General features: G+C 51.3%; 1 protein-coding gene across 4 annotated transcripts in view; it reads left to right on the plus strand.

The window, feature by feature from the left end:
• Positions 1-17,769, plus strand: part of LOC115102193 (microtubule cross-linking factor 2-like) — a 94,692-nt gene that overhangs the window by 41,408 nt on the left and 35,515 nt on the right. Inside the window, exons 4-7 of one of the 4 annotated variants that reach the window (XM_029621848.2) lie at positions 7,516-7,578; positions 9,939-11,279; positions 14,576-14,692; positions 17,164-17,436. In XM_029621848.2, coding sequence (XP_029477708.2) covers positions 7,516-7,578; positions 9,939-11,279; positions 14,576-14,692; positions 17,164-17,436 — 1,794 coding nt within the window. The remainder of the gene's footprint in view (positions 1-7,515; positions 7,579-9,938; positions 11,280-14,575; positions 14,693-17,163; positions 17,437-17,769) is intronic. The other 3 variants (XM_029621852.2, XM_029621851.2, XM_029621849.2) reach the window with 3 other exon arrangements.

The following is a 17,769-nucleotide window of genomic DNA, read 5'->3' on the forward strand; positions in this document are numbered from 1 at the left end:
ATGCTCTACATGGGTGCTGTGGGGGAGGGATACGGAGGGGCGATGGGGCTCTGTTGTCAAAGATGGGGGACTATTTTTAGGGTTGTAACAGGGTCTGTGTGTGTTTGGGACACCCTCTGTTACATACCCTTGGACAGATGGTTGGGGAAGAGCTATAGGGTTGTCTCAATGCTGGGGATTGTGTGTGTGTTTTCTCATTAACATATGGGCTCTCTCTGTGATGCCATGGTAACAGTTGCTATCAGCTCAGGTGTCCTCAATTGAGGGAGAAGGGAGAGAGAGGACAGGGAAGAGAAGGAGGGGGTGGGAGAGCTGCCTGCAGCAGGGATCGCCAGGCTTTCAGGTTTTGGCCAATCAGCTTTGTATTACTCAGACAATGGAAATGTAGAGTAAGAGGTGTTGAATAGATGAAGGTTTGAGGCATGGGGAGCTGGGGGAGGAAGGGTTGAGGCATGGGGAGCTGGTGGATGAAGGGTTGAGGCATGGGGAGCTGGGGGATGAAGGGTTGAGGCATGGGGAGCTGGGTGGATGAAGGGTTGAGGCATGGGGAGCTGGGTGGATGAAGGGTTGAGGCATGGGGAGCTGGGGGATGAAGGGTTGGGGATGGAGGGTTGAGGCATGGGGAGCTGGGGGATGAAGGGTTGAGGCACAGGGAGCTGGGGGATGAAGGGTGAGGCATGGGGAGCTGGGGGATGAAGGGGTGAGGCATGGGGAGCTGGGGGATGAAGGGGTGAGGCATGGGGAGCTGGGTGGATGAAGGGTTGAGGCATGGGAGGCTGGGTGGATGAAGGGTTGAGGCACGGGGAGCTGGGGGATGAAGGGTTGAGGCACGGGGAGCTGGGGGATGAAGGGGTGAGGCATGGGGAGCTGGGGGATGAAGGAGTGAGGCATGGGGAGCTGAGTGGATGAAGGGTTGAGGGATGGAGGGTTGAGGCTTGGGGTGCTGGGGAATGAAGGGTTGAGGCATGGGGAGCTGGGTGGATGAAGGGTTGAGGCATGGGGAGCTGGGTGGATGAAGGGTTGAGGCATGGGGAGCTTGGTGGATGAAGGGTTGAGGCATGGGGAGCTGGGTGGATGAAGGGTTGAGGGCTGGGGGATGGAGGGTTGAGGCATGGGGGATGGAGGGTTGAGGCATGGGGTGCTGGGGAGGATGAAGGTTTGAGGGATAGGATGCTGGGTGGATGAAGGGTTGAGGCATGGGGAGCTGGGGGATTAAGGGTTGAGGCATGGGGAGCTGGGTGGATGAAGGGTTGAGGCATGGGGAGCTGGGAGATGAAGGGTTGAGGGCTGGGGGATGGAGGGTTGAGGCATGGGGAGCTGGGGGATGAAGGGTTGAGGCATGGGAGGCTGGGGGATGAAGGGTTGAGGCATGGGGAGCTGGGTGGATGAAGGGTTGAGGCATGGGGAGCTGGGTGGATGAAGGGTTGAGACATGGGGAGCTGGGTGGATGAAGAGTTGAGGCATGGGGTGCTGGGGGATGAAGGGTTGAGGGCTGGGGGATGGAGGGTTGAGGCATGGGGGATGGAGGGTTGAGGCATGGGGTGCTGGGGGAGGCATGGGGTGCTGGGGCGGATGAAGGTTTGAGGCATGGAGAGCTGGAAGGATGGAGGCTTGAGGCATGGGAAGCTGGGGGTGAAGGGGGAGGCATGGGAAGCTGGTGGGGGTAAAGGGTTGAGGCAAGGGGGAACTGTGGGATGGAGGTTTTGAGGCATGGGGAGATTTGGGGATGAAGGAGGGAGGCATGGGAAGCTGGGGGGTGAAGGGTTGAGGCAAGGGGGAACTGTGGGATGGAGGGATGAATGGGGTGAGGCATGGGGAGCTGGGGGAGGTATGGGGGATGAAGGGGTGAGGCATGGGGAGCTGGAAGGATGGAGGCTTGAGGCATGGAAAGCTGGGGGATGAAGGTTTGAGGCCCGGGGATGAAGGGGTGAGGCACAGGGAGCTGGGGGATGAAAGGTTGAGGCACGGGGGATGAAGGGTTGAAGTATGGGAAGCTGGGGGAATGAAGGATTGAGGCATAGGGAGCTGGGCGGGGAAGGTTGAGGCATAGGGAGCTGGGGTGGATGAAGGGTAGAAGCTCGGGGAGCTGGGGGATGAAGTGTTGAAGAACGGGGAGCTGGGGGATGATGGGTTGAGGCATGGGGAGCTGGGGAGATGAAGGGTTGAAGCAAGGGAAGCATGGGGAATGAAGGGTTGAAGCAAGGGAAGCATGGGGGATGAAGGGTTGAGGCACGGGGAGCTTGGGGAGGGAGGGTTGAGGCACGGGGAGCTTGGGGGATGAAGGGTTGAGGCACGGGGAGCTTGGGGGATGAAGGGTTGAGGCACGGGGAGCTTGGGGGATGAAGGATTGAGGCACGGGTGTTGGGGGATGAAGGGTTGAGGCACGGGGAGCTTGGGGGATGAAGGATTGAGGCACGGGTGTTGGGGGGATGAAGTGAAGGGCAGGTGAAAAACTGCTTCAAATCCTTTGGCTTTTCTGGATATTCAGAACAGATTTTTCTCAATCTGTGTAATAGTATATAGTGTATCTCTCAGGCCTGTGTGTGTTCCTGTTCTGTATGTTTTGGTTAATACAACATTGGAAAATAAATAGTATGTGCAACAACATGTGTTCATGTTAACATCTCTGAGTAATCCGTATGCAAATCATCACATTTCCAATTGTATGTATAGCGTCAGGAACTGAAAGAGAGGGCCGTTTGTCATTATTTCCATTGGTTTTTGAAGAGCGAAGCCGTCTCGTGTCAAGATGAATTTCAAGGGTCTTCATTTCCTGTCCTCCCATGTTTTTTCAACCCTTTCCTTTCCTCTTGTAAAAACCAGGCTGTTTCACATCCTTTGCGAGGCTACCTCTCCCCCCCCCACTTTCACCAATTTGTTTCGTTGGCCACCACTGTCAGAAACTCAACGAGGGAGTGCACAAGCATTTGTCATGGGAACTTATGATGGTCTGTGGCAGTGGGATAATGGATGATACATCCATCCCCCCAATCTCTGTAACGAAGGCTCGCTGTAGTTTAGGAAATTAAATATGTATCCTTATGTCTCCCTCCCCCTTCCATCTCTCACTCTTACTCTCCATTCCTATGCAGATTGGCTTAATCTCCCCCACTCTCTCTTTCTCTCTCTCAATTTCTCTCTCTACTCCTGCAGAGCTCCTTGCTTAGAGTCAGGGTTTACATTTCATCCCTGGGACTGGGTGAATACAGGGTTGGGGATTGGGACCATTGTGAGTGCAGTACAGGGACAATAGGAGCCTGAAGAGAGGAGAGGAGGGCTTGAGACAGATAGGGGACTGGTGGCTAGTGTTCATGATGTCTGTTCCCCTGGATTGTGCTGTGCTGACATGCTTTAGAGGACGTCTAGATCCCCCCCTCTCCTCAACTCATTGTTGCCCTTCACTCACCATACACAGACTGACACACCAACAGACAGAAACACACACACACACACATTTCAAACATTACTCTGTCTGCTCTGCTTGAAATTGATGAAACATAGTTAGACCAGTGGACACACAGGGTCAGACCAATCAACAGCCTTCTTTCTGACAGTCTTCACACGATGGAGCAGTGAGTTTGGTAACAAGGAGACAAATATCTCACCCCCTGGATCTCAAACTTGGGTTGAACCGAGCACTATTGATTGTTCTGTGGATAAGAGCAAAAGCAAACAGAGTGGGGGAGTGTATTGTCTGCTGTTGTCAACTCTACTCACATCATATCACACCTGCAGCTCTGCATACAGCAGTCCGGGGAGTGTCATGCAAATAGACTATTCTACTCACTTCTCCTTCTGCAATGCAGATAGAATGCAGATTGAATTTAGAATGCAGATTGAATTTAGAACTTGCCTCGTCTGCTACTGCAATAGCACCATTCTTACAGCAAGAATGTCATCGACTGGTTTTTAATAACCCTACTGATTGGATATTCATATTTCTAATTTCATAATATGATATGATATGATAAAGCCATATTGTGTGATGGCTGCGTTGGTTGTAGTTCCCCTGTGTGATTGTGCTTCAGGCTGGCGGAGCGATCCATTGTTTTAGTGCCTGACGGATTCATCAGTGGGCGCGTGGGACTATTTTTCCTCTGATCACGTCAGGGTCATGACCCCTCATCTATCTAGGCATGCCGTGGTCTCCGGTAAACTATTACTCTCCTTTCTAAACTAGTCAGCATAACGCTATCCCCCACTCTCTCTCTCACTCTCTCCCACTACTCCTTACCTCCCTCCCAATTCCCCACTCCCCTCTCTGCCCTCTCTCCTTTCTAAACTAGTCAGCATAACGCTATCCCCCACTCTCTCTCTCTCTCTCCCACTCCTCCTTACCTCCCTCCCAATTCCCCACTCCCCTCTCTCCCCTCTCTTCTTTCTAAACTAGTCAGCATAACGCTATCCCCCACTCTCTCTCTCTCTCCCACTCCTCCTTACCTCCCTCCCAATTCCCCACTCCCCTCTCTCCCCTCTCTCCTTTTTAAACTAGTCAGCATAACGCTATCCCCCACTCTCTCTCTCTCTCTCCCACTCCTCCTTACCTCCCTCCCAATTCCCCACTCCCCTCTCTCCCTAGGTTTTTCTCCCTCCTTTCTAAACTAGTCAGCATAACGCTATCCCCCACTCTCTCTCTCACTCTCTCCCACTCCTCCTTACCTCCCTCCCAATTCCCCACTCCCCTCTCTCCCTAGGTTTTTCTCCCTCCTTTCTTACTCCCTTGTCTCACACCTTGTAACGGTTTAGATACGGCAGACACAGAAACAAAGGAAGGAGAAATTGGAATACTGTGCTGCTGTGTCTTGTCACTTAGTTGAGTCGACGGTGAAGGTAGCTGGTTCCAATCCCTGAGCCAACTAGGTGAAAAATCAGTCGATGTGCCTTTGAGCAAGGAACTTAACCCTAATTGCTCCTGTAAGTCGCTCTAGATAAGAGCGCCTGCTAAATGACTAAAATGTGAAAATATATATTTTTTCTTTAAGCCCATAATGTGTGTGTGAGGTGTATACTTTTGTTTCAGAGTAGATTTGTTTAAGACTGCCAACAAACACTCTGTGTGACCCTGATTTAGCCCAGTGCAGTAAAAGGTTAACCGCTCCCCACACACAGATCCATAACCCATGAGATATCCAGAAAACCCACATGAATGTTGAGATGATGCCCATTCCTATCCTAACATTCATTGTTGAGCCCATTACACAAGTGTATCTTTCCCAGCTGTGGACTGTGAGGTTGTGTAAGAAAGGATGCCGGCATGGTTCCTCATCCATGACAAAGGCATGACAACGTCTCAGTTATTTCCTGTGCTCCAGGCATTATTTCCTAAGTCCAGTCAGACTTAGATGACTTATGGCTGAATTACACTATAGGGCCAAGCCAAGCCAAACCTAGCAGAGCTGTAGTAGGCATAAGTGTGTCAGGCATGATGGCCAGGTCCACACATCTCTACCTCCCTCTCCCAGGAGAGAGACATCCAGCCAGGGATTATTTGACCTACCTACCCCCTCCAGGCCTCAGGTTACCCAGCCCACACATCTAGAGTTACAACCTGTTGACATACACCCACAGGACCATGGCATCAGATAGCACAGGCACATGCTTTTCAATACTTCTTTTGCTAACGGTAGGGTGTGTGTGCATGCATACATCGTGTGTGTGCGTGCGTGCGTATATTTCTGTGCGTGTGTGTGTGTCTTTAACTGTACACTGTGTATGTGTGTGTAAAGGCATGAGACAGGCAGGCCTGGAGTGGCACCATTTTACATACAGAAACCTCATTTGAAAGCTCATCTCCCTAACGTTGTCCCAATATTCTCTGTGTTTTACTGCATTGTTTGTGTGAGTGACCTTGTGTTCTGGATGACACGTGGCTGTTGTGCAGAGAGAGCCGGCCGATTACATCAACTTGGCAGAGTGGGTGGAATTTTGTCTGGTTCTTTTCGGGACGTGAGATCGCAGAGCAGGGCAGTGTCCCAAATGCCACCATGTCCCCTATAAATTGCACTACTTTTGACCAGGGCCCATAGGGCACAACATGGGGAATTGAGTGCCATTTGGGATGCACCGGGAGAGCTTTAGTGTGGGAGGGGAGGAGGGAAGGACGAGGGGGAAGTGTTAAAGTTATTGATATTTGATACAGATAACAAAATAGGTTTAGGGGACAGAAAAAAAATCTACGAGATGTATCATAAATGGGATTTATAGATGATGAATAGGTATTGTGGTTTAGCTCTGTGTTAGAATAGTGTTGACTTGCCTGTCACAGTGACACCTTTACATCCCTGTCACTTGTCATAGCGAGACTGTTGCAGCTGGCCTGACCAAACCAATGGTCGAAACAAAACGGAAAAGTGTCCCAAAGTTGGTCGATATGTGTCCAGATCAATAGTTCCATTATCTCTCCGCACCATTGATTCCACAGTGAAGTTTAGCACCATTAAAAGGTTCTCAGCTAAACTGTGTGACATTGTCAGCAAACACAAAATGGGGTCTGAGATTGGATTGGATGCTGCTCTTTATGCTGTACCAGCACCACTTTAAATCCAGTCTAGTTACCCTGCTTTCTCTCCAGCTGGCTTTTTCCACTAGGGGAATTGGTTCTGGATGGAGTGTGTGTGGGGGGGGGGGGCTATATTAAAGGCTATATAATGTCCTGGTAGCAGGGTCTTGTTTGTTTTCAACTTGATTGAATAAGACACAGCAGAGTGGACTGGAAATCCCTGCTTTTTCCACCAGTCAGCTCAGTGCGGAGAAAGTAGCCAGTTTCCATGGAAACGCCTTAGCGAGAGTGAGTGTTGTGTGTGTGTGTGATCTCTCAGGAATCTGGTAGGAATGAGGATCTATTAGGATCTAACTCAGTGTACTGGGGCCCAGGTGACCAGGGGAGGAGCTGGCTGTCATTAGCAACGGTGCTCATGTTCTCTTTATTGTCTCGTCTCAGTTTACACACATTTCTTTCTCTCTATCCTTCCCTCTCTTCCGTTCTCTCTCTCCTCTATCCCTCCCTCTCTCCCTCTCTTTCTCTTCAACTCTTTCATCTTTCTCTCTCCTCTCTCTTGTTCTCTCTCTATCCTTTCCCTTTTCTCTCACACTCCTCTCTCTCTCCTTCCCCTTTCTCTACCTATCCTCCCACCCTCTCCCTCATCTCCCCCTCTTTATCTTATACTCTCTGTTTACATAGTAGAAATGCAGTCAACTGTAGCTCCACACTCCTATTGGTGTCACTGTGGGGATAAACGTCTCCATGGTGATGATAAACTGGGTGAAAGGGCAGGCCCGAGGGGGTGGGGGGCAGGGGAGAAGTCTATAGACTCAAGGTGGTATTATTATGTTGTATTACACCTTAGCCAATGTGCTGGTGCTAGCTCTTTGGGGGTCTAGGGTCTAACATTAGGTCGGGTTACTGTAAAAGCACTTTGTGACAAACGTTGTTATTGAAAGGGCAATGGAAATATAATTTCATTGATTGATTGATACTAATTATTGTGAATTGTATGTGTTTCTCTCTATTTCCAGAACTCTCTGAAGAAGAGAGGCGGTCGGCCAAACAACAAGCCAGAGAAGAAGCCATCTGTCCAGGTAACTTAGACCAACAGAGACCTTCAATGTTTTTTCTACATTGAACAGCCAAAAGGAAAATCTCATATAGATTTGCAAACGACTCAACCAAAGAAACAGACTGCAGCTGCAGCAGTTTGTCTCCAGACACTCACCTCTGATTCTTACCTCAGCTATTGAACCCAAAGTCAGTACTAAAGTATTACAGTTACACTGATTGTTCTCGCTTTCACAATTTAGTCCATAGTGGGAGTTGGGGATGGTAGTTGATGGGAGAGATGATTCACAGATAGCACTTCATACAGTATTACTAGTTTGACATGAGCAGCTCAGCACATTCCTCTCTCTCTCAATTCAAAGGGAAACATATGTTTACATTGCCAAAGCAAGTGAAATAGACCATAAACAAAGGGAAATAAACAAGGGAAATAAACAATCAATAAGGAACATGAAACATTACACACAAAAGTTTTAAAAGAAGTATGAAAGGGAAAATACAGTGGATTCGGGAATGTATTCAGACCCCTTTATACAAATGTTTTTACGTTACAGCCTTATTGTAACAAAATAAATAATTAATCATCAATCTACACACAATACCACATAATGACAAAGCACATTTTTTGTAAATTTATAAAAAATAAAAAAACATGAATACCTTATTTACATAAGTATTCAGACCCTTTGCCATGAGGCTCGATATTGATCTCCGGCGCATCCTGTTTCCATTGATCATCCTTGAGATGTTTCTACAACTTGATTGGAGTCCACCTGTGGTAAATTCAATTGATTGGGCATGATTTAGAAAGGCACACACCTGTCTATATAAGGTCCCACAGTTGACAGTGTATCTCAGAGCAAAAACCAAGCCATGAGGTCGACGGAATTGTCCGTAGCGACCTGAGACAGGATTGTGCCGAGGCACAGATCTGGGGAAGGGTACCAAAAAAATGTATGCAGCATTGAAGGTCGCCAAGGACAAAGTGACCGCCATCATTCTTAAATTAAAGACATTTGTAACCACCAAGACTCTTCTTAGAGCTGGCAGCCTAACCTTAACACAGCGCGCATCCAACCCGGAAGCCAGCCGCACCAATGTGTTGGAGGAAACACTGTGCGCCTGGCGACCTGGTTAGCGTGCACTGCGCCCAGCCCACCACAGGGGTCGCTAGAGCACGATGAGACAAGGATATCCCTACCGGCCAAACCCTCCCTAACCCGGACGACGCTAGGCCAATTGTGCGTCGCCCCATGGCCTTCCAGGTCGCGGCCAGCTGCGACAGAGCCTGGGCACGAACCCAGAGTCTCTGGTGGCACAGCTAGCACTGCGATGCAGTGCCTTAGACCACTGTGCCACCCGGGAGGCCCGGAACAGAAACAATTGAATCAATTTTAGAATAAGGCTGTAACCTAACAAAATGTGGATAAAGTCAAGGGGTCTGAATACTTTCCGAAGGCACCTTAGGTAGAATACAGGAGGATATTTTTCTCTATTGAGATTATTTCCTTATTTATTTCTAACCAAATGTAAAATGTTCCTGATTAATTTGATAGAGTGGGTTAGGTGTTCTCTATACCAAATTAGCTTACACCCTGAGTCTTTTTTCTTGTTTCACACCTGGTAGTTTGGTGGATGGGACTAACAGCACACTGTAACTTAGAGGGCAACCAGCGGGTCCATCTCCTCTATACCATGTTTCTTGTAGGATGCTCATTTATTTGATGAAGTCTGGGTTCCTGCTCTTTAATCCAAAAGCAGACCTATATTCCAGGATAAGAAAGTAAAAAATGTGTGTTCCATAGTGTTCGCTCTCGCTCTCTCTTCCTCCATTTCTGTGGGGATGAGGTTAATGCAGTGGAGTGCCACTGTGACATAGTGTAATTGGTGTAAACCTTCTCCAGACTGTGTTTGATGTTCTGGGAAATAGCCCCATCACCAATAAAGTACACAACACATTATTTAATGGGTCTTCACCATTTTGAGTCAGTTGGTTAAATAATAGCGGGTGTTTAATATTCAAAATAGCTTATGTCTTTTATAAATACACCAATGTACCTCAATGCCCCCAGCTAGCACACATTACACTGTAATATAGTATGCATGATTCCCAGTGTTGCATCAACCTATCCCACTTTGCCCCCAAAAAATCCATAGCATTGGTCTAAATATTTGAAGGGGTTAATATGAGGATGTCAGATGAGTTTAAGCCAGAAAGAAACTCCCACACAATTCGTTTTTTTATAATTTTGGCCTCGCAATCTTTCTCTCTCGGTCTCTCTCTCTGTGGTATGTGAAAGGATATATTGTCATTGTGTGTGTGAGTGAGTCAGTGTGTTGTCAGTGTTCCTAACAGCTGGTCTCTGTGCCTCTCTGGGGCCAGCAGGAGGACAACTCTGACCTCAAGTGCCAGCTCCATTTTGCCAAGGAGGAGTCCGTTCTCATGTGCAAGAAGCTGACCAAGATGGCCAAGGACAGCGAGGCCATGCGGGAGGAGCTGGCCAAGTACCGCTCGGTCTACGGCGATGTGGACGCCTCACTCACCGTGGAGGAGGTCAACGACTCACCCCACACCCGTGAGGCCGAGGTTAGAGTTCACCTGAAGCTGGTGGAGGAGGAAGCCAACCTGCTGAGCCGGCGCATCGTGGAACTAGAGGTGGAGAACCGTGGCCTACGGGCCGAGATGGACGACATGAAGGGCCAGGAGCTGCCTCCAGGGCTGGGGCTGGGAGGCATGGGAGGCCCTGGAGGAGGAGGTCTGGATAACGTGATGGAGCTCCAGAGGCACCTGCAGTTTGTGGAGGAGGAAGCGGAGCTGCTACGGCGCTCGCTGCTGGAGATGGAGGAGCAGAACAAGCTGCTGATGAATGAGATCAACCGCTACAAGTCGGAGCTGCCGCTGACGTTGGACCCAAACCAGGATGACTCCTCGTCCATCTCTCTCCTGGAGGATGGTCATGGTGGGGGAGCTCTCATCAGCACCGAGGCCCCCCATGAGGAGCTGCTGCAGGCCGCCAGGCTCCAGATCGGGGAGCTGAGCGGCAAAGTGAAGAAGCTCCAGTACGAGAACCGTGTGTTGCTGTCCAACCTGCAGCGCTGCGACCTGGCCTCCTACCACAGCTCTTCTAGGCCCGCCCTGGAGACCGACGCTGAGGCAGGGGACTCGGCCGAGTGCCTCCCCAGCCAAGCGTGCCGGGAAGGCCCCATCGGAGGGGAGAACAAGCCCCTGGAGGAGAAGGAGAAGAAGACGTCCACGGGGGTTCCCATTCACCTGCACGGTAACGTCCCCCTGGGGCTGAATGACCATGAGGCCCTGCTGGCCATGAGGGACCAGGCCCGCCTCATCTCTACAGCCATACAGCTGCTGACCGCTTCCGATTCCAACTGCCCCTCCCTCTCCCTCTACCGCAAGACCTCCTCCAACTCCTCCGGGGAGACTGCAGAGCCCTGTGTCCCAGAGAAGAGCCAGCAGTCCCAACCCTCAGAGCTCCAGGACCTGCCCCTGGTGGAGGCTCTGATGGGCAGGCTGAGAGCACTGCACACCCAGCTCCAGGCCTTCGTGAAGCGAGTGGAGAGCCTTGGCAGCGCCCCTCCTGGGAGGGAGCAGGTGGAGGTGGCATCACCCCTGCCTCTACTGTCCGAAGCTGGAGACTTGGATACGCCCTCTGCCTCACACCGATGCCCTCCAGACGACCAGGCGGGTGAGATCACTGCAGGGCAGAAGGTAAGAATGAACACCCTCCTCTTCCCACCACTCATTTATTATTGAATTTGTTTCTTTCCTTTTCTTTCATATGCTCCTTTTTTGTAGCAAGGCTATTATTTCTGTTCCGTTTGCTCCCACCCCTTCCCAGCTCACACTATGGTTTCTCCCTGCCGGCACACATGACATGACACGCATGCTGCTTTGATGCCTTATAACCTGTTATAGATGCTACATAGAGCTCAGGGCTCAAATGGAGCCACCACTGTGCTGCATGACAACTAGAATGATAAAGAAATCATAGAAGCCGTAAGCCACCATCTATTTACACACATCAAAATACAATTTGCATATCCAAGTAAATGCACTCTAGTAAAGTTGGTTCTATGCTTAGAGTTAAGCTCCATTAGAGGCCAACTGAGTCCCAACCCCATCCGCTCTCTCCCCCCGTCCCTCCCTCTCTCACCCCATCCCCCCGTCTCTCCCTCCCCATCTCATCCCTCCCTCTCTCACCCCGCCTCTCCCTCTCTCCCCCGTCTCTCCCTCCCCATCTCATCCCTCCCTCTCTCACCCCGTCTCTCCTTCTCTCAACCCGTCTCTCCCTCTCTCAAAACGTCCCTCCCTCTCTCAACCCGTCCCTCCTTCTCCTTCCCCCGTCTCTCCTCTCTCACCCCGTCCCTCCCTCTCTCACCCCGTCCCTCCCTCTCTCACCCCGTCTCTCCCTCTCTCACCCCGTCCCTCCCTCTCTCACCCCGTCTCTCCCTCTCACCCCGTCTCTCCCTCTCTCACCCCGTCTCTCCCTCTCTCACCCCGTCTCTCCCTCTCTCACCCCGTCTCTCCCTCTCTCACCCCGTCTCTCCCTCTCTCAACCCCGTCTCTCCCTCTCTCAACCCCGTCTCTCCCTCTCTCACCCCGTCTCTCCCTCTCTCAACCCCGTCTCTCCTTCTCTCACCCCGTCTCTCCTTCTCTCACCCCGTCCCTCCCTATCTCACCCCGTCTCTCCCTCTCTCACCCCGTCTCTCCCTCTCTCACCCCGTCTCTCCTTCACTCACCCCGTCTCTCCCTCTCTCACCCCGTCCCTCCTTCTCTCACCCCGTCTCTCCCTCTCTCACCCCGTCTCTCCTTCTCTCACCCCGTCCCTCCCTCTCTCACCCCGTCCCTCCCTCTCTCACCCCGTCCCTCCCCTCTCACCCCGTCCCTCCCTCTCTCACCCCGTCCCTCCCTCTCTCACCCGTCCCTCCCTCTCTCACCCCGTCCCTCCCTCTTTCTCTCTCACCCCGTCCCTCCTTCTCTCACCCCGTCCCTCCCTCTCTCACCCCGTCTCTCCTTCTCTCACCCCGTCCCTCCTCTCTCAACCCGTCCCTCCTTCTCTCACCCCGTCTCTCCCTCGAACCCCGTCTCTCCTTCTCTCACCCCGTCCCTCCCTCTCTTACACCGTCTCTCCTTCACTCACCCCGTCTCTCCCTCTCTCACCCCGTCCCTCCTTCTCTCACCCCGTCTCTCCCTCTCTCACCCCGTCTCTCCTTCTCTCACCCCGTCTCTCCCTCTCTCACCCCGTCCCTCCTTCTCTCACCCCGTCTCTCCCTCTCTCACCCCGTCTCTTCCTTCTCTCACCCCGTCCCTCCCTCTCTCAACCCGTCCCTCCTTCTCTCACCCCGTCTCTCCCTCGAACCCCGTCTCTCCTTCTCTCACCCCGTCCCTCCCTCTCTTACACCGTCTCTCCTTCACTCACCCCGTCTCTCCCTCTCTCTCACCCCGTCCCTCCTTCTCTCACCCCGTCTCTCCCTCTCTCACCCCGTCTCTCCTTCTCTCACCCCGTCTCTCCCTCTCTCACCCCGTCCCTCCTTCTCTCACCCCGTCTCTCCCTCTCTCACCCCGTCTCTCATTCACTCACCCCGTCTCTCCCTCTCTCACCCCGTCCCTCCTTCTCTCACCCCGTCTCTCCCTCTCTCACCCCGTCTCTCCTTCTCTCACCCCGTCCCTCCCTCTCTCACCCCGTCCCTCCCTCTCTCACCCCGTCCCTCCCCTCTCACCCCGTCCCTCCCTCTCTCACCCCGTCCCTCCCTCTCTCACCCGTCCCTCCCTCTCTCACCCCGTCCCTCCCTCTTTCTCTCTCACCCGTCCCTCCCTCTCTCACCCCGTCCCTCCCTCTCTCACCCCGTCCCTCCCTCTCTCACCCCGTCTCTCCTTCTCTCACCCCGTCCCTCCCTCTCTCAACCCGTCCCTCCTTCTCTCACCCCCGTCTCTCCCTCGAACCCCGTCTCTCCTTCTCTCACCCCGTCCCTCCCTCTCTTACACCGTCTCTCCTTCACTCACCCCGTCTCTCCCTCTCTCACCCCGTCCCTCCTTCTCTCACCCCGTCCCTCCCTCTCTCACCCCGTCTCTCCTTCTCTCACCCCGTCTCTCCCTCTCTCACCCCGTCCCTCCTTCTCTCACCCCGTCTCTCCCTCTCTCACCCCGTCTCTCCTTCTCTCACCCCGTCTCTCCCTCTCTCACCCCGTCCCTCCCTCTCTCACCCCGTCCCTCCCTCTCTCACCCCGTCCCTCCCCTCTCACCCCGTCCCTCCCTCTCTCACCCCGTCCCTCTCTCACTCCCTCCCTCTCTCACCCGTCCCTCCCTCTCTCACCCCGTCCCTCCTTCTTTCTCTCTCACCCCGTCCCTCCCTCTCTCACCCCGTCCCTCCTTCTCTCACCCCGTCCCTCCCTCTCTCACCCCGTCTCTCCTTCACTCACCCCGTCTCTCCCTCTCTCACCCCGTCCCTCCTTCTCTCACCCCGTCTCTCCCTCTCTCACCCCGTCTCTCCTTCTCTCACCCCGTCCCTCCTTCTCTCACCCCGTCCCTCCCTCTCTCACCCCGTCCCTCCCTCTCCCCCCTCTCACTGCATGGGCACCATGACCGCTGCTTTCTTCACTTGTTTCCCTTTCCCTTTCTTCCTCTCTTCTTTCACTCCTTTGATTATGTTAATCCCCTCTCCTACACTCTCCTCTTACGGTCCTTCACTCCCACCCTCATCCCCCAACCCTCCAGCCGTCGCTCGTACTTCTCATCATTGTTTTGGTTCTGTTCTCCACTCTGTCCTACGCCACTCTGACAAAGCTGTTTTTCCTTTACATACTTTTATTTGTCCTGTGAGGTTCATTTTTTATTTTCAATGTGTCTTCCGGATCTTCCATTTTGGTTGTATTGTTTTGTTTTCGATTCCCTCTCTCCCTACCATATGTCTCCCCTCATCTTCTTCCTTCCCTTTCCTCTCTTCCTCTTTCCCTCTTTTTATTATTTTGTTTCATTTTTATTCATTAACTTGCCCATGCATGCAGCAGCCCGACTTTAGGGACCAATCAGAGCGCGAAGTGAAAGGTCAGGAGGAGGAGGAGGGTGACAGCCACATTGACAACAACAAGAACCAGGTTAAACAGGAGACGGACACAGCCCTGGTAGGTCACTGCTATAGAACAGTCAAAATACACACATGCATACGCATACACACACACGCACGCGCACGCACGCACGCACGCACGCACACACACACACACACACACACACACACTGTGCACTCCTTGATGGCCCAAACATGCTGTTTAGGCTGTCTTTAGGCTCGCTTCCCTCGTTCTTTCATGTGATAGATAGTGGGGGAATCAGGTTGGAATCACACTGCAGTAAACACAATGACATCAGCTCTTGAAGTGAGCAGAGGAAGTGTCTGCTGCTCAGTGTTCGTTTGACCTTTCCTAGCAGGTCTCCTTGGAAACCTGGGCTGTGAGGGAGGGGCAACTGCAGAAGCGATGAATAGAGCAGAGAGCAACACAATCGCCACAATCGCTCTCCTGTTAGAGGATATACAATGTTGCTTTTATAATATGTCATGAAAGGGAAGGTTTCTCTCTGGGCTGTACTGTAGCACATAATCAGTTAGTCATCTGAACACACACTCCCTAACTGTGAGAACTAGAGAAACTCATTGTTGCTGTCAGTAGGCTGGTTATTAAAGGTTTTCCAGAGTAAACACATTCTCGAAATATAGAATTATATAATGATAGTAGACGGCTAACTATGACAACATTCAGCAGGCCACATTAAATCAGCTTGTGGGTGACTTTTGGCCCACGGGCCACGTGTTTGAAATAAGTAGGTCTAATAATTCACCCTGTGTCTCTCTCAGTAACCTCTGCATCACAAACTACTGTTGGCTTCTACACATTATCATCCTCCCTGCTCCTCTCCCCTCTCAGTGATCAATGATGAGGCTGCCAGGTCCGGGGAGATCAGGACCAGCTCCGGTGAGGGAAGGAGGAAAGGACAGGGGATAGGACAGGCAGGCAGTAACACCTTGGCCCTACGCCAGGCGACGTTATGACACGCAGACTGCCTGAGTGCTCTGTGTGTCTGTAGAGACAGGGTCGGTCGATAGAAGCGTGACAGGGCTGATGTATGGACATGGATGTTGGTGGGAACCTGGGGTCCATCAGGCTGACTGTGTTCTGGGTCCTATTCATTAGGGAACATAGTTTCAAAACGTTGTGCAGGTAGTCCCTCCCCGTTTTAGTCAGTTTTCTCCTGTTTAGTGCCTAATGAATACGGCCCTGGTCTCTCCCCACTGAGTGGTGCCTCTTGTGTCCATTACCACCAAACAACCCTTTCAGAGTAACTGTGTAATGTTAAAAATAGGGTACTATATCCTGCTCAGAAAGGAACTTAAATAGAAGATTATTCTGCGGGACAGTACGACTGACAGAATGCTGTGAAAGGCATTGGAAACTGACCGCAGGTTATCCATTTATATGCATGGAGTCTGTGTCTAAGGCTTGGCTGGGGAGTGTAAGCCTTTTATACAACTGTTATGGTCTATGAGGCAAATATGCTTTGGAATGTGAGGAAATTGAAAGGTTTAGCAGCTGAAATTGAGCTCCCTTCACTCTTACTCCTTGGATCCCTTTGGTGAGAGAAGGAGGGTGTCAGAAGTCACTTACAGAGGCTGCTGAGGAGAAGGAGAAAGGGGGAGAAATGCAGAAGCTGGCTACGGTGTAAATTATATAAAAAATGGGCTGCAAATCCATTTGTGACTGGCTGAGTAATAGTGAGCTACAGTGTCATAGTGCAATTGGAACTTGCACTGGCAGGGACTCTCTCAGAATACACAGGGAGGGTAGAGTTGTTAGAGTTGTTAGTAAATAACCAAGTAGATTGTAGTAGATATTGAGTGTGCAAAGAATTTTTTTTAAATGGGGAAAAAAACAATGATTCCAGCAATGCAACATCTAAATAAACTAACATTAAAATAATATTGTATTTTCACTTATCTGTCAAAGCCCTCAGAGAATCTTGGGACAAAACATAAAGGTTGTTATTGTACCTCAAAACAACAGCAGTAGTCTTAAAGTGCCATTAAACACAGATATCCATGGAACATTATGACACAGTGGATAATGGAATAATATTTAAAACCTTCAGAGTCTATTAATGCCCCTCTGGGTATTTCAGTCTTCCACAGAACACCCCCATTGACCCACCTTATCAAATCCTACACACTAATTGGTGAAGAGAAAAAATGTTGGGCGCTGAGTGATAATGAAAAGCTTGAGTGGCTGGTCTTGTGCCTGTCATTAGAACGGAGGCCATTTGAGGAGCATTTCATAGGTTAGCGCTAATGGTAGGCTGGGGTGGCCCCCACCACGGGTTAGGCTGGGGTGGCCCCCACCACGGGTTAGGCTGGGGTGGCCCCCACCACGGGTTAGCGAGAAGTGAAGAAGAACACTACTACGGGAAACAGTAACTCCAGTAACTGATTTATGAATGGAGGATATTTTTCAGTTGTGGGAAGTGCTGTGGTATGCTTTACACTTTACAGGGTGTTCTAGCATTGCAGAGTGTATGGTAATCTAGCTATAATGGTGTATCCCTCCCTCAGCAGATCAGTGAGCTGCAGGCCCTTCTGTTGGAGGCGAGGGACAATGCTTGCAGGACGCAGGAGGAACTGACTGTGGAGAGGCAGGAGGAACGGACTGTGGAGAGGCAGGAGGAACGGACTGTGGAGAGGCAGGAGGAACGGACTGTGGAGAGGCAGGAGGAACGGACTGTGGAGAGGCAGGAGGAACTGACTGTGGAGAGGCAGGAGGAACTGACTGTGGAGAGGCGGGATCACAGAGGCCCCACCCACAGCAGCTCACAGACATTAACACAGGTACACAATCATCAAACTGTTCTATATCTATGTACACTACAGTCAAACCCTTCTAAACCACACAGAGCATTGTTACTGTAACGTCTTGTCAATGCTAATAGAGCACCACACCTGAGAACAGTATGGTATCACTACTATGATATGTACAACAACAATAATTTATTATATACATGCATTCACCCACTTAGCAAACAGCTAAAGCAAACTCCATAAACGGTGCTGCACGTATAATCCCTTATCATAACAACACTGGCACTGTGAGCCCCTGTAGCCCACTGACTGGCCTGTCTCCTCTCTCTCTCTGTTTGTGTGTGCGTATGCCTGCCTGCCTGC

The sequence above is a fragment of the Oncorhynchus nerka genome, linkage group LG20 (assembly GCF_034236695.1).
Source record: "Oncorhynchus nerka isolate Pitt River linkage group LG20, Oner_Uvic_2.0, whole genome shotgun sequence".
Classification (NCBI taxonomy): Eukaryota; Metazoa; Chordata; class Actinopteri; order Salmoniformes; family Salmonidae; genus Oncorhynchus; species Oncorhynchus nerka.